Source organism: Canis aureus, chromosome 9 (assembly GCF_053574225.1).
Source record: "Canis aureus isolate CA01 chromosome 9, VMU_Caureus_v.1.0, whole genome shotgun sequence".
NCBI lineage: Eukaryota > Metazoa > Chordata > Mammalia > Carnivora > Canidae > Canis > Canis aureus.
The window spans coordinates 6,376,568-6,391,668 of NC_135619.1; the positions used below are offsets into that span (position 1 = coordinate 6,376,568).

Genomic DNA, 15,101 nt, shown 5'->3' on the forward strand with positions numbered 1-15,101 from the left:
TGTACTTCAGAAAACTGAAGAATTGATCGATTACTCCTGCCCCTGCTCTTAAACTCCTACCCCGTACATGGATTTTTCCATCCACATGTATTTATCTTAGCCTATAAAATATTCAAGAAGTACATGTGCTCAAATTTTTAGAATTAATTGCTAAGAACAGAGGTTGATATTTTCACAAACAACATTTTGCTAGAGCAGCTTGGGTGTGTTTTCTTGTATAGTGACTGGTTGCATCAGGCACTGGCAGCTGACTTGAAAGGAAAGAAAATACTCAGGTACTTTCAAGTACAAGATTGTTTTTGGTGTTCTTCGTAGCCTAATGAGAACTGTCCCAGAGACCTGTCTAAAATGAAGCCACTTAAAGTTTAGAACATAACCCTTTTATCTAGCACCTGTGACAATTTCATGTCTCTCTAAAGGAGACAGGAGGTTCAGAGCATTATTGGCCCTTTTAGAGGAAAAGGAGTGGGTAGGCACACCCAGAGGTAAGTGAACACCTTAACACATGGGAATGTGCTACTAGTACAACCAAGCCCACACCTGACATGCTCCAGGTTTTTTTTTTACAAAGAGACAATAAAGCAATGTGTAGCAAAACAAATAAATTACTTTTCCATCTCAAAAAGCAAGTTCAAAAATTGAAGGCACCTGTCCAGAAACCTGGTCTTGAGCAGCTTCAAAGAAGTATACTTTCCTTTTCATGTTCCTTGGCTCCAGCCAGAAAGTTCCCTGCTTTCTACATCTCAGAAATGATTCTAGATGGTATTTAGTTAGACTTGGGATCTTGTTGCTTGGGCATCTCTCCTCCATCTTCCAAATCCATCTCTGCAGCAACTGACATACATAGGACCTGGAGGTACCATGTAGTGGATGCTACAAAGAGAAATGTGAGTCAAAACTGAGAACAGGTCAACTGAGCTCAATTCAAATGGCACTGAATGAGGCTGGCCAAAGGAACCATTCTGTTAAGCCTTAGAGTTAACAATTTCTAGTAAGGGATTAGGGCAAAACCGACTTGGGGAGTCTAAATGGGGGAGGGAGGTACAATAGCTAATCATCTTAAAGATCCAAAGGCTTACCCACAATCTTTCGGAGCCAATGAGGTCGTTTGTGTTCTGGCACCCTGATGATGAGGAAGTAAAAGGGCAAGCCTGAAAGGGCAATGCCAATGCCGATGAGGGAGTTGATGGTATCACTGTAAAGTGGCACGGCCACCAGGAAGATGGTGCAGAGGCAGAAGACCATGGGGAAGAAAAGGCTGAGCTGGAGGGTACAGAGGAAACGATTGGAGGTCAAACGGCTCATGATTGGCAGCTATAGCAACAGTTTCCCCTGTGAAGATTGGAGCACTGAGCCTTTCCATCCTCCCCCCCCCCCCCCCCACTATCTCAACATGCTATGACCACTGAGTCCCAGGCAAAGGTTTGATTTTTACAAGGCCTTGTAAAAATCCCTTGGAGCGAAGATAGGATGGAGGTTGATTACCTTGAGGGGACGAGGCCGATTAGGCTCCTTCCAGCGTAGATAAAGCTGACCCACAATAGAGAGCCCCACAAAGAACCAGTAGCTGAAGCTGTAGTAGTTAATGAGCTGGAAGATGTCCTCCACACACAGGTAGATCAGTGCCATGATACCCTTGCAGACACAAGCCCAGGTCAGCTCCTTGAAGGCACACTTCCCTCCCCTTGATCTCCCACATGCTTCAGCCCCCTGAAGAGCCTCTCCATAATGGCTCCAACCTACATTTCCAGCTTTTATCTCCAACTCCACACTGCTTTACCCCAGGACTTTGATACAGTTTGGGGTGTTTTAAGTAATCTCTACACCAGACATAGGGCTCAAACTCATGACCCCAAGATCAAGAACTGGCATGCTCCACTGAGTGACCCAGCCAGGGTGCCCCACTCCCCTCTCTGCATACTGTTTCTCTTAACCTAAAGCCCATCTCCACTTTTTGCGACCTAACCTTAAAAATCCACTTCAAATGTACTTTGTTTAGAGGTGCCTGGGTGGTTCAGTCAAGTATCTGACTCTTGATTTCAGCTCAGGTTGTGATCTCATGGGTCATGAGTTCAAGCTCCCATGTCCTGCTCCACACTCTGTAGAGTCCTGCTTTAAAGACTGTCCCCCTACTCCCTACCCCTGCCCTCTCAAATCTTTTTTAGAAACAAAACAAATGCACTTTGTCTAAGAAATCTTTCCTCCTTTACCTTCTACTCCTATGGAAGATCAGTTCTTCCCTTATACATCATTTACTATCATGGCAGTCATTTCATTACAATATATTCAGTGTACTTTATGCTTTATCCTAGATGAGAGGGGGTTACCATTTTTTAGAGAAGATAGTTTTTCTATCATATTATTCTTTAGAGCTTTTGGGAAGCTAGAACAGTTGCTTCTACCTTTTTGTCTTTTTTTTTTTTTTTTTTTTTTTAAGATTTATTTATTTGAGAGGGGAGGGGCAGAGGGAGAGAGAGCCCTAGGCAGACTCCACGCTAAGCCTGGGGCTCGATCTCCTGACCTTGAGACCATGACCTGACCCAAAATCAAGTCGGATGCTTAACCAGGCACCCCCACTACTACTGTCCACATTTCTCCCACAGTCTGGCTTTTTATCCTTGAGGTCACTTACATTGAAGAGCAGAGCAGGTACTGGTGTGAACCGCTCAACATGAATCATGCAGATGGCATCAGGGAGATGGCCTTCTCTTGAGCCCACGAAGAAAAGCCTATTTTGCGTAAGATGAGAGAGGCTTGAGAAAAATGTGGGACACTGGGTATGACTGGTTCACATGCCTCATAGCCCTCCTGCTGTCCTCCCCTCCTTCGAAAGAGTTTGAATAATATGGAATAGAGTTCAATTTTGAGATTAGTGAGAACTGAAAGCTGCTGATGGAAACAAGAACAAAGGGGTTAATATAATCTGGGGAGTATGGTGACTAAACTCTGGGTCCCACCCTTCCCTGCCATAGCTCTTTACAATACTCCACCCATAAAAGACACCACTCATACCTAGAAGCAGCCACAATGGAGGCATTGAGGCCACCAAAGCAGGATAATGCAACTGCCAGTGGAATTGTCCAGTTGAAAATTCCAAAAATCTGGTCTGCAAAAGTCTAAGGGAAAGGAACAGAAAAGTCATGAATAGGACCGAAAAAGGATGAAAGGCATGGGCAAGCATGTCCCCAATGGCACCTACTCTAACCAACCCTTCTTCCACAGCTGGGGTGGCAACCTTGTAAGCCCAATATCCAAAGCATATATAAATACATTTTTTTTTTAATTTTAAGTAATCTCTACACCAAACGGGACTCAAACTCATAAACCCAAGATTAGGAACCACACACTTGACCAACTAAGACAGGTGCGCCTAAGCATAATCCTTACAAGGACTACCCCCTTTCCAAGACTTGCAGGAGCTGCAGTATTCCAAGAAGCCCACAAACACACCCTCAGCCTTTTGCTAGTGAAAATCCTTTACCACAGCAACAGCATCACTGGCCAGGATGTCCCTCATGTCTAGCACGGTGTAATAGGCCACATTGGTCAAGATGTAGATGATGGTGACAATGGGCATGGAAATGCCAATGGAGAGGGGCAGATTCCTACAGCCAAATAGAATAATGCATACATTAGTCTCTGTCACATCCCCATCTTTGATACTTAGACTCTGCCAGCAATCCAGGGATGGGGCCTCCTGTGCATTTCACCAGTGCTTTTTGCCTTTGAAACTGTGTACAATAGTGACTTCGTTCTTGAGTTCAGAAAGAGCATCAAGGGAAAGGAATATCACATTTAGAGAAAAGGCTAACCAGGGATCCCTGGGTGGCGCAGCGGTTTGGCGCCTGCCTTTGGCCCAGGGCACGATCCTGGAGACCCGGGATCGAATCCCACATTGGGCTCCCGGTGCATGGAGCCTGCTTCTCCCTCTGCCTGTGTCTCTGCCTCTCTCTCTTTCTCTCTGTGTGACTATCATAAATAAATAAAAATTAAAAAAAAAAAAAAGAGAAAAGGCTAACCAAAAAGCAGAAAAAGGATTAGTGAAGAACTATGTCCCCACGTAAAAGCACAGGAAACTGGGTGGGGGAAGGGGGTACTTTTTAATGTTTTGTTGTTGTTGTTGTTTTACATCCAACAGGATTCCTTAGCGTCAGGATTCCTTCTCTCAATTGTCAGCACTGGGAAATTTGTCTTAAGGTTGAGAAATACAAGAGAAAATTAGGCAAATTGTGAAATCCAGAGAATAAGGTCCTCGTTGACAAGAACAATGTGTGTACCTAAATAAGCAATCTGGGAACTGTTTATTCTACCCCCTTACTCAATGTGAGAACCTTGGGTGCCATCCTAACCAATGGCCAAGAAAAAGACATGAAGACAAGTTCCCCTAGACCAATAAAGCTATGACCTTCATAAACATCCTGGGGGGCGGGGCGGGGCACACTCCAGTCATTTAGCTTCTGTCCAGTAGGTGGAAGCACCACCCAGGCCTCAGTCCCACTCCTAGGACTGCAACACTGGATGTGTGCCAAGAGGAGTTTATATTTTGACTTAAAAATTTACAGAAACTCCACTCCCTGGTAATCTTAGTTCCAAGAAACATTGAATTTTAGAGCCAGGAAGGGCTCTGGAGATCATATAATTCAACCCCCTCAATTTACAGATAAGGAAGCAGGCAGAGTTGGCTGGGGACTCAAATCAGTAGAAAGACAGGCTCCATGGGGCAGCCCCAGTGGCTTGGCGGTTTAGTGCCACCTTCAGCCCAAGGCCTGATACTGGAGACCCAGAATTGAGTCCCATGTCAGGCTCCCTGTATGGAGCCTGCTTCTCCCTCTGCCTGTGCGTCCGTGTCTCCGTGTATGTGTGTGTCTCTCTCTCTGAGTAAATAAAATATTAAAAAAAAAAAAAAAAAAAAAAGAAAGGCTGCAGGCCCTTTGACTCTGTCCAGTGCTCTTGTCACTCTGCAGGACTACAGAATAATTTAGAGTAACAAGGTTGAAGTAATGCTGTTAAATGCTGGCACAATACCACTATGTCCGTACAAACTGGAGACACCAGGAAGGGCTCAAAATAAAAACAGGGAAGTTTGGGGGCATCTGTGACCTAAAGTTACCTATGTGGGAATAGGGTGGGGGAGTATCAAGGAAAACCCGTGAGACAGCACATGTCAACACATGGTACAATCTGCTGTAATTAATGCAGGTACGAGGGGCATCTGGGTGGCTCAGTGGTTGAGGTCTGCCTTGGGCTCAGGGCATGATTCCGGTCTGAGGATGAGTCCTGCATTAGGCTCCCTGTGAGGAGCCTGCTTCTCCCTCTGCCTGTGTCTCTGCCTCTTTCTGTGTCTCTCGTGGATAAATTTTTAAAATCTTTTTAAAAAAATTTTTTTAATGCAGGCATGAACAGCCAGATGTGAAAAGGCCTGCTGTTCTCATGGACAAGTTGCTTCTCTGGGCTTTAGGCCTCCCATCTATTCAAGTGGAGCTGATAAAATCTGTCTCAGAGGTTGCGGTGTGCTATCTCCGTAAATGATAGCTATCCTTATTGCCATGGAAAATAGATGGTGAGATACCTACCTCTCAGGATTCTTGATCTCTTCAGTGACGTAGTTGAGGGTATCCCAGCCCGAGTAGGAGAACAGAGCGGAGTACAATGCCAGGGCAATGTCACCCATTGCATATGACGAACCCTCAAAAGAATTCTCAAAGTGATTTGAGGCTCCTAGAATCCAGAACAGGGAAAAGGCAGAAGGATTAACAGCCTACCCCCCAGCTTCAAAGTGATCCAGAACAGGAGTGGAACATGACAGTAACAGCAAGTGAGTGGCTTAGAACACCTTTGGCAGCAAGGACACTGGTAAAAGAATAGGGAAAGGGAGAATGACCACTACAGTGAGGGCTGCAATGCAGAGAGCAGCATGGGGATCTTGACAGGAAGGACCATGGTGGCTTTCTGGGGTAAGAAACCACTCCGGGACAGAAGTGATGTTCTAAGTGCAGCGGTTTGGCGCCGCCTGCAGCCCAGGGCTTGATCCTGGAGACCCTGGATCAAGTCCCAAGTTGGGCTCCCTGCATGGAGCCTGCTTCTCCCTCTGCCTGTATCTCTGCCTCTCTCTGTGTGTCTCTATGAATAAATAAATAAATAATCTTAAAAAAAAGAAAGTGATGTTCTATCTTGCCCTGTAAGCTGCCCAATTCCTACCCCCTTTCCAACACCACAAAGAGCTGGTACAGGATGGGGGAAGGGTAGGTCTCCCTATGCCCAGGGCAATGGAGTAGTGGGTAGGTGTTCCTACCTGAGACCTGGAGAGGAATAGATACAAGGGCAGGATACTTCCAAGGGCAGAACAATCAGCCACCGCATTGGGCTTGACAGTCTGCCTAAGCTGGCTCCCAGGACAAGACAACTGTCAGCCCTTTTGCCAAGTCACCCTCCTCCGAGGACAGTGTCTCTCTGAGCAGAGAAGACAGGCTTTGAGGTCAGTCTGAGTACAAATCCCCATTAACGTACTAGCTAGGGCAAGATACTTTATTCTGCAGCCTCAGTTTCCTCTATAAAATGGAAATAACGGCACTTAGCAAATGAGAATGCACAAAGGGCATTTAAGAAATGTGGCTCAAGAAAATGCATAAGAGTTCATTGCTATTCCATCTTACCTTGGCCAAGTCTAATGATGCCTGCGATGATGACAGCGATGAGCGCCAACACTTTAGCATAGGTGGAGACATCTTGTACCCTCGTTCCCCACTTGACATAGGCACAGTTAATGAAGGTTAAGAGACCTGGAAAAATAACCCTGATTGGTGACTGACCCTACCACCCAGAGAGCCTTAGACTCCCAAGCATTATTTTCAATAAGAGTCATAGAAACACAGCCTTTGGCCAAAGACAGATGTGTTTGGGCTTTGACCTGCTCTGTATTTGAAACCTCTGCCCAGCAAGTCCTCACCATTAGCATTCAAAGGCACCCGCTGAGCATCTGTGTAGGCAGCACTACACGTACACACCCTGTAGCATTTACCCGGAATAAAAAAACAAAGTAACTGGATTTGCTTACATACAAAAGCACTCACCACAGCGGGAGGCAACTGGTAGCTATAAAGGATTAGTGATGTGTTCTGGTTGGCTCTGAAAAGTCACCTTCTCTTCCAGCTTTGCACCCCTTTACCTCCTGATGTGGACTCCAGGACTCAGCACTCTGTAGTATTGTTAACCTTGACAAATCCTGTTGTGGCTTATCCAATGCCTGGGCCAGCAGGTCGGGACATGTGGCCAAGGATTGGAATGGGGGCCAGACTTCCTGCTACTGCCTGCCAGCTCAGCTGCTTGTTTTTGTACTTGGAAAGATTCTTGGAGCCAAGGTTTCTATAGAGTGGGGACAGCATTTTTCCAGACTAGACAATGCAAAAGAATGAGCCACAAACATTCTTTCAGTCCTACTCTAGAGTGGAGGCAATCCCTTTACCTAGATAAGCTTTGGAAAAGTTCATGGATCACCCTGAGAGCCAGGGTTCTTAACCCAGGGCTTCCACAAAGCCTGAAATCCCTTGTAAATGGTTATGTACAAATGTCTAAAGTATATGCATTTTTCTAAGAAAAAAGTCCATAGGTTTTGTCAGGATCTTGGAGAAATCCGTTATCCCAAAAAAAGTCCCATTGTACTACTTCAGAAGAAGAAATTCAAGAAGGGAAACCCATACATGCTGAGGTTGACCAATAGCCTCAGGATGTGGCAGGGGAGAAAGTGAAAAGAAATGATTCTGGGCACCTGAATGGCTCCATCAGTTAAGTGTCTGCCTTCGGCTCAGGTCATGACCTCAGGGTCCTGGGATGGAGCCCCAGGTTGGGACTTCCTGCTCAGTGGGGAGCCTGCTTCTCCCCCCTCCCCCCACCCCACCCCTCTGCTCGCTCTCTCTCTCTCTCTCTCTCTCTCTAAAATAAAATCTTTAAATATATATAAATACAAATATATATATATTTTATATATATATATATAAAATTTGATTCTGAAACCCAGCTAAAAGTTCCTCAATCCCCCACCAGCATCTGAAGCAGGCAGGCAGCTACACGAAGTGGCAGTCAGTCACCTCACTGCTCCTGCCTTCCCAGCTCAACAAATAGAGCACCAGGAGGAGGGCTTAATCCTTTCAAGAGCTCCCAGGGCAAGGTCGGAATCAGCCTGCCTTCCCAGTGGAGAAGGTCTGGCACCGGGATTGCCTGCTTCATGCCACCAACAGAGGAAGTGGTACTCCCTGTCTCAGTTCTGGCAGTGGCATGTCACTCACTGGCCCTAATCCTCCTATTTTCTTGTGTCCTGGCCTCACCACATACTGGCCCAGAAGCATCTTTACCCTGAGATGCAGGAAAGACCAACCTCGAACAACAGCTAGCTCCTCTTCTGTCGCTCGCTCTCCCTCCTTTATACCCCTCCTATTCTACTTGCTGCCCAAGTTCTTCTCTGCTCTTCTCTAGAAATGGCATTCTTGTCCTATACAATCACTTGTCTTTCTGCCTAATAAACAAGACAATAAACAACCAAACCTTATCATGGGGCTGGGCAAAAAATAGACCCATAATTCCTCAGTACTAAGTTAATAATTAAAGATACAAGCACACAATCTCCACAAGCACCCCACAAAGTGATCTGTATGTCACCCTCCACAAATCTTTCAGATCTGTTGATCCTCCTCAACCACTCAGCCTTTACTCCCCACTGGACTTCGGTTTCCAGCCATTTAATAGCCCTCATGCCCCTTCTCTCCATCCTGTAACCTGTATGCCTTACCCTAGGGCTCTGCTGCCCTTACAAATAGGATCCGAGCCAGGTTTCTGAGTAGAAACACCAAGGATAGAGAGTCTGGGTGGCTCAGTCGGTTAAGTATCTGCCTTTGGCTTGGGTCATGATTTCAGGGTCCTGAGATCGAGCCCCACATCAGGCTTCCTGCTCATCAGGAAGTCAGCTTCTCCCTCTCCCTCCTCCTGATCATACTCTCTCTCTCGAAGGGAAGGGAAGGGAAGGGAAGGGAAGGGAAGGGAAGGGAAGGGAAGGGAAGGGAAGGGAAGGGACCAAAAAATGGGGGGAGGCCACCTGGCTGGCTCAGTCAGTAGACCATGTCACTCTTGATCTCGGGCTCATGAGTTCAAGGCCCACACCGGGGTGTAGAGCTTACTTAACAAAATGAAAGGAAATGAAAAGAGACAGCAGGGACAACTGATGCTGCCCTATTCACAAGTGAATGGGATCACCTCCTTGGGAGTACTGGTTAGCCCTCAGGAGAACCACAACACCAAAAGGGACTAGTTCTGGCTGTGTCCGAGTCCATCTGCAGCCCTTGTGCCACAAGGATCTGTTCTTGGCTTTGTCTGGGCACGTGGGCAGCAAAAAGGCAACTACTCATCCTTTACTACAACGAATTCTGAAATGAAAATACACGGATGGTCGGCATTTTATCCCTACTGCTTCTCTACTTGAATTCCACATCCATCCGCACGTATCCCTCCTTTTACCCCAGTTCTTCTCCCTCCCCCACACCTGAGCCTTATCTCTCAGCCACTGACCCACCATCTCGCCCTGATCTACTCTCTGTATTAAGCACAGGGACTCAGTTTGAAGGAAGAAGGGAATCCTGTGGAAAGAAACCAGGAGCAGAGGCACTGCCTAAAGAGAGCTGGCCCTCACCTTCCCCAGAGCCCAGCTTCCTTCAGGGCCTCTTGGCCACAGAAGCAGGAAACGGGCATGGCAGGCAGCCCTGCTGACTGGGCTCTTTGTCCTCAACCCAGCGGATACAGCTGACCGGAGACCCCAGAGCCTGGCCTAGTGCACTGTTCTTGAAGCAGAGCCCAACCTCCTGCTTCAGGGGCAGGGAAAGGAGGAAACCACAGGGCTAGGGTAACATGGAGGCCATAGTGAGTCAACCTCAAGGACAGAAATGTCCTACACCCTCCTACCTCTGGCTGTAATTCCACCTCCACCCAATACTGGGCCAAGTCCACAAGAACGTGGCCTTGGACCCTTGCCTCAGGTACAGTTCCATTCCTGCTTTGGAGGAAGAAGCTTTGAAGAAGCCACTTCGATGATCATCTAAAGAGATGCTCCTGAGGGGCACCCGGGTGGCTCGGTCGGTTGGCCGTCTGCCTTCAGCTCAGATCATGATCCCGGGGTCCTGGGACCAGGTGTTTCGGGCTCCCTGCTCAGTAGAAAGCCTGCTTCTCCTCTCCCTCTGCCCCTCCCCCCATTCATGCGCTCTCTTTTCTCTCTCTCCCTATCAAGTAAATAAAATCTTTTTTTTTTTTTTTTAAGATTGTATTTATTTATTCATAGGGACACAGCTAGAGAGAGAGGCAGAGACACAGGCAGAGGGAGGAGCAGGCTCCATGCAGGGAGCCCGACGTGGGACTCCATCCCAAGTCTCCAGGATCACGCCCTGGGCTGCAGGCGGCGCTAAACCGCTGCGCCACCGGGGCTGCCCTCAAGTAAATAAAATCTTAAAAAACTAAAGGGAGAAAGAGATGCTCCTGCATGGTCATCAAACCTAACCTACATGGGCTCTCCTGGAGCAGGCGGCTAGTTCTGGCACTAAGGCCCAGCATCAGTTGCAGAACTAAAAGCCAGGAAAGCACCCACATATGTTGATCCAGAACAGAACAAAGCTTGCCGGCCCACTCAGGATCAGATGCCCAGATTTGGTTGAGATGCCCACACTAAACAGTCCCTGAAGAACATTAGACGCACCATTCTCCCAGCACTGTTAGTTATTGGTTTTGTTTTTTTGTTCTTTTCCCCCAGCATTGTTAGTTTTTAGTTTTTTAAAGATTTTATTTATTTATTCATGAGAGACACAGAGAGAGAGGCAGAGACACAGGCAGAGGGAGAAGCAGGCTCCTCACAGGGAGCCCGATGCAGGACTTGATCCCAGGACCCCTGGATCACGCCCTGGACCGAAGACAGGCGCTCAACCACTGAGCCACCCAGGGATCCCTGTTAGTTTTAAATACATAGAATGTAACACATAAAACTTAGGCCACTCTTCAGTCTATTTTCTGTTTCAAATTCCCAAGAACTATAAAACCTCAGTACTTTATTTATGAGACAACTCGTTCCATTTTTGAAGAGATCGATAGCTCTTCCTTCCATAAGGCCAAAAACTAATGCTTCACAACTTCTACCCAGTAGTCCTAGACCTCTCCTCTGGAACTACACAGAATCCGGCTAAACCTGCATCCACATAATGGCCCTTCTTATCATTAAAGATTAACATCCTGTCTTGCTTGAGGCTTTCCCCTTTCAGGCTAAAAACCCAGTTTCTTTCTTCAGCCTCCAGTGTGACAAATGTGGCTTCCAGGCCTTTCACCACCATGGTTCTCCCCTCTGCATTTACTTCACTTCGTCAGGATGTTCCTTAAACATGAGACCCACTCAGAACATTCCAGACATTTTCACAGACTATGGGGTCTCAGTTTGAATTCATTGTCAATTACAGTTCAACCTCAAGCTGATGAGCTTTTCTCTATCCCCCTTTTGAGGCCTATAAAAGTGATTTTTGTTTAAATCCTAAATATGAGACGTTAACGTTTATTCCTAGCAACTTACCTCTGTAAATTTTTAGACATTGTTTTCATCTACTAGAAATGGGATTTCCCCCTTAATTTTATCAGATACTTGAAATGCCGTCAATTTTGTGAAATCTGCAAATTTGATTAGCATACCTTCTGGGTTTTCCCTGAAGTCAATGATAAAAATGTTGACTAGATAAGGGGCGCCTGGGTGGCTTAGTCAGTTAAGCGTCTGCCTTGGGCTCAGGTCATGATCCCAAAGTCCCCGGATCAAGCTCCATGTCCAGCTCCCTGCTCAGCCCCTCTGCCCCTCCCCCTGCTCATGCTCACTCTCCCTCTCAGATGAATAAATTGTCTTTTTTTTTTTTTAAGATTTTATTTATTCATGAGACACACACAGAGAGAGGCAGAGACACAGGCAGAGGGAGAAGCAGATGCCATGCAGGGAGCCCGATATGGGACTTGATCCTGAGATTCCAGGATCACACCCTGAGCTGAAGGCAGATGCTCAACCACTGAGCCACCCAGGTGTCCCTATGTGTTTTAAGATTTATTTTAGAAAGAGAACGCTCATGCATGCATGGGAATAGGGGGAGGGGCATCTTCAAGCAAACTCCCCACTGAGCATGGAGCCTGATACAGGGCTTCCTCTCAAGACCCATGAAATCCTGACGGGAGCCAAAACCAGGAGTTAGATGCTTAACCCAGGCACCCCAAAACTGTGTTGTTTTAAGCTACCTAGTTGGTCGTGATTTGTTACAGCAGCAGTAGAAAAATAATACATCACTCAACAGCTTCCTTTTCACAACCCTCCTGTTCTCCTAGATCTGGGAGATGCCTGGTGGTAATTCTGTCATTCGGGCTAATTTTAAATTATTTCCATTTGCCTACAAGTGGCTAGTTGGAAACACTTAAAGCAATGGCATGCTTTATTTCTACTTTCTCAATTCTCGTCTTGGTTTTTTGTTGACCTCGATCTGTTTTTTACTGAACCTTTTCTAGGTTAGCAATCCTTCTGCTACATACAGTTAGAAGGAAAATGGACTGTGGCCTTCTTTCTCTCCACCATCTGTTATTACAGAACTAACTGCCCTCTCACTGTTCTCACTCTGTATGTTGCCTCTAGAGCTTTTTATCCTCCACAGTCTCTTCCTCAGATCTTAGTTGATGCTGAGTACCACCAGCCTTTGGACGTTCTTCCTGCAGTTCTGGGCCACTCCTGAATTTGGTCTTCATTATACTACTTCTCACTGATGAAGGATAGTCAGAAGAGAAATGCAGGCAGGGACAAAGGCCCTGAGAGGAAACCACACTGAAAAGGATTTTACTCCACCCTGGAAGGAGCTCTTCACCCTTTCCTACGTGATGAGTCGATGACAAAAGTCTAATTGGATGACAGGTGTACAGAGGGTTAACTAGGTTAAAACAGCCTGCCAGCAAGCCCATAAAAACCCCTAGGCTTGGAAACTCCAATGGCAACCCATTCAGGTCCTCTCCCTCTTCAGGAGCTTTGTACTATCACTTTGCTATCACTCAGTAAACTTTGCTTTGCTGTCCACCACTCTTCGTCTGGTCTACCTCTTCATTCCCAGGCCTTGTAACCACGAACTGTGGACACTGAAGGAGAAGGAAATCCTGTAACATCACCATTTCTTGTGTGTCTTGTTTCTAAAAATCTAAGCTTATCAAAAAGTAATGTGTTCAGGGATCCCTGGGTGGCGCAGCGGTTTGGCGCCTGCCTTTGGCCCGGGGCACGATCCTGGAGACCTGGGATCGAATCCCACGTCGGGCTCCCGGTGCATGGAGCCTGTTTCTCCCTCTGCCTGTGTCTCTGCCTCTCTGTCTCTCTCTGTGTGACTATCATGAATAAATAAATAAAATCTTTAAAAAAAAAAAAAAAAAAAAAAAGTAATGTGTTCAATCACATTGGTTTATTCACCTAATTCTCCTTCTCATCATAAATAAGATAATTCTGAAAAAAATAGATGAAAATTTCATTTTGGAAAAGCTTCTGGTCTTTTTTTTTTTTTAATCCCTACTTACAAGATTATGAATTCTTTTCCCTGAACTTTTCTGTAATGTCTTTGCCAAAATTTAGATTGCATTTCTGAGTAAATGCATCATTTCTTTTTCTGGGAGGTATAAACCTGGGTAGGCATAGTCACTTTCACACATTTCCCCCAGTTATGTTCAATTAATAATAAAACAACAACAACATCCTTATCCTTTAGCAATCCATACTGAAGCCTTTACAGTTAAATGGTATGGTTTCAATACTCCAGTGGGGATTTTGTTTTCTTTCTTTTTATTTTTTTTAAAGATTTTATTTATTCATGAGAGACACAGAGAGAGAGAGAAGCAGAGACACGGGTAGAGGGAGAAGCAGGCTCCCTGCAGGGAGCCCGACGTGGGACTCGATCCTGAGTCTCCAGGATCAGGCCCTGGACTGAAGGCTGCGCTAAACCACTGAGCCACCTGGGCTGCCTGGGATTTTGCTTTCAATACTCTAGTGGGGGGAAAGGAGGTGTTTGGAGTATAGATAAAACAGTGGTGATTAATTACTCATGCTGGTGCTTGAACCCTGGAAGTTCATCATATTAGTCACCCAAGTTTTGTATGTTTGAAATGTATTATAATAAACTTTTACAAATTTATAGAGGTACTACATCTAATGGAATGAAACTGATTTTAACAAAAGATGCTTGGGGAGCTGAGACTTTATCACTATCATATTTTTCCTTTTTGAACAAATTTTGTTGTTTTTTTTAGGAAAGCAAAATATTTCTCCTCCCTCTGATCCAATGGTGTGCAGTCTATGCCCACAATGACATCATTCCTACTTCTTTTTCTTTTATTATTCTCTTGTTTTCTTCATCATGTTTCTTCCCTCACGATGAGGAATTATTCTTAAAAATATTAATAAAATAAAAAAATATGACGGGATGAGCACTGGGTGTTATTCTGTATGTTGGCAAATTGAACACCAATAAAAAATAAATTTATTATAAAAAAATAAATAAATAAAATAAAATAATCTTTAAAAATTTTTAAAGGATGGGTTATTATTTTTTTACCCTTTTTTTTTTTTTAAAGGATGCACTATTACTATAGGAGAGACTTTCAGGAAAATTGCCCAAGGAGAACTTGAGAGCCTCTGACAGCACCATGTAGCTACTGTTCCCAAGGTACAGGATTAACAAAGGCCAGTGTCTCTGTTCCCTAAGAGATGGGCCACATATCTGTGAGGCCCGGAGCAGAAGAGACTGATGCTAGTTAGCTGTAAGAAGAAACCCATCAGGGGACACCTGAGTGGCTCAGAGGTTGAGCACCTGCCTTCGGCCCAGGGTGTGATCCTGGAGTCCCAGGATCGAGTTCCACATCGGGCTCCCTGCATGGAGCCTGCTTCTCCAGAGGGAGAAGGCCTTGGGTCTCTGCCTCTCTCTGTGTCTCTCATAAATAAATAAATAAAAATCTAAAAAAAAAAAGAAAGAAAAGAGAGAGAGAGAAGAAAGAAAGAAAGAAAGAAAGAAAGAAAGAAAGAAAGAAAGAAA

General features: G+C 45.5%; 1 protein-coding gene across 4 annotated transcripts in view; it reads right to left on the reverse strand.

Annotated features, from left to right (window-relative positions):
* Nucleotides 1-364: 364 nt before the first annotated feature.
* Nucleotides 365-15,101, reverse strand: part of SLC7A7 (solute carrier family 7 member 7) — a 75,394-nt gene continuing 60,657 nt past the window's right edge. For all 4 annotated transcript variants that reach the window (XM_077908567.1, XM_077908566.1, XM_077908565.1 and 1 more), the window contains 8 exons: nt 6,654-6,779; nt 5,574-5,718; nt 3,482-3,605; nt 3,013-3,116; nt 2,633-2,729; nt 1,486-1,635; nt 1,080-1,263; nt 365-873 (listed from right to left, as the gene is read on the reverse strand). In XM_077908567.1, the coding sequence (XP_077764693.1) occupies nt 767-873; nt 1,080-1,263; nt 1,486-1,635; nt 2,633-2,729; nt 3,013-3,116; nt 3,482-3,605; nt 5,574-5,718; nt 6,654-6,779 (1,037 nt within the window). In that variant the 3' untranslated portion in view covers nt 365-766. The remainder of the gene's footprint in view (nt 874-1,079; nt 1,264-1,485; nt 1,636-2,632; nt 2,730-3,012; nt 3,117-3,481; nt 3,606-5,573; nt 5,719-6,653; nt 6,780-15,101) is intronic.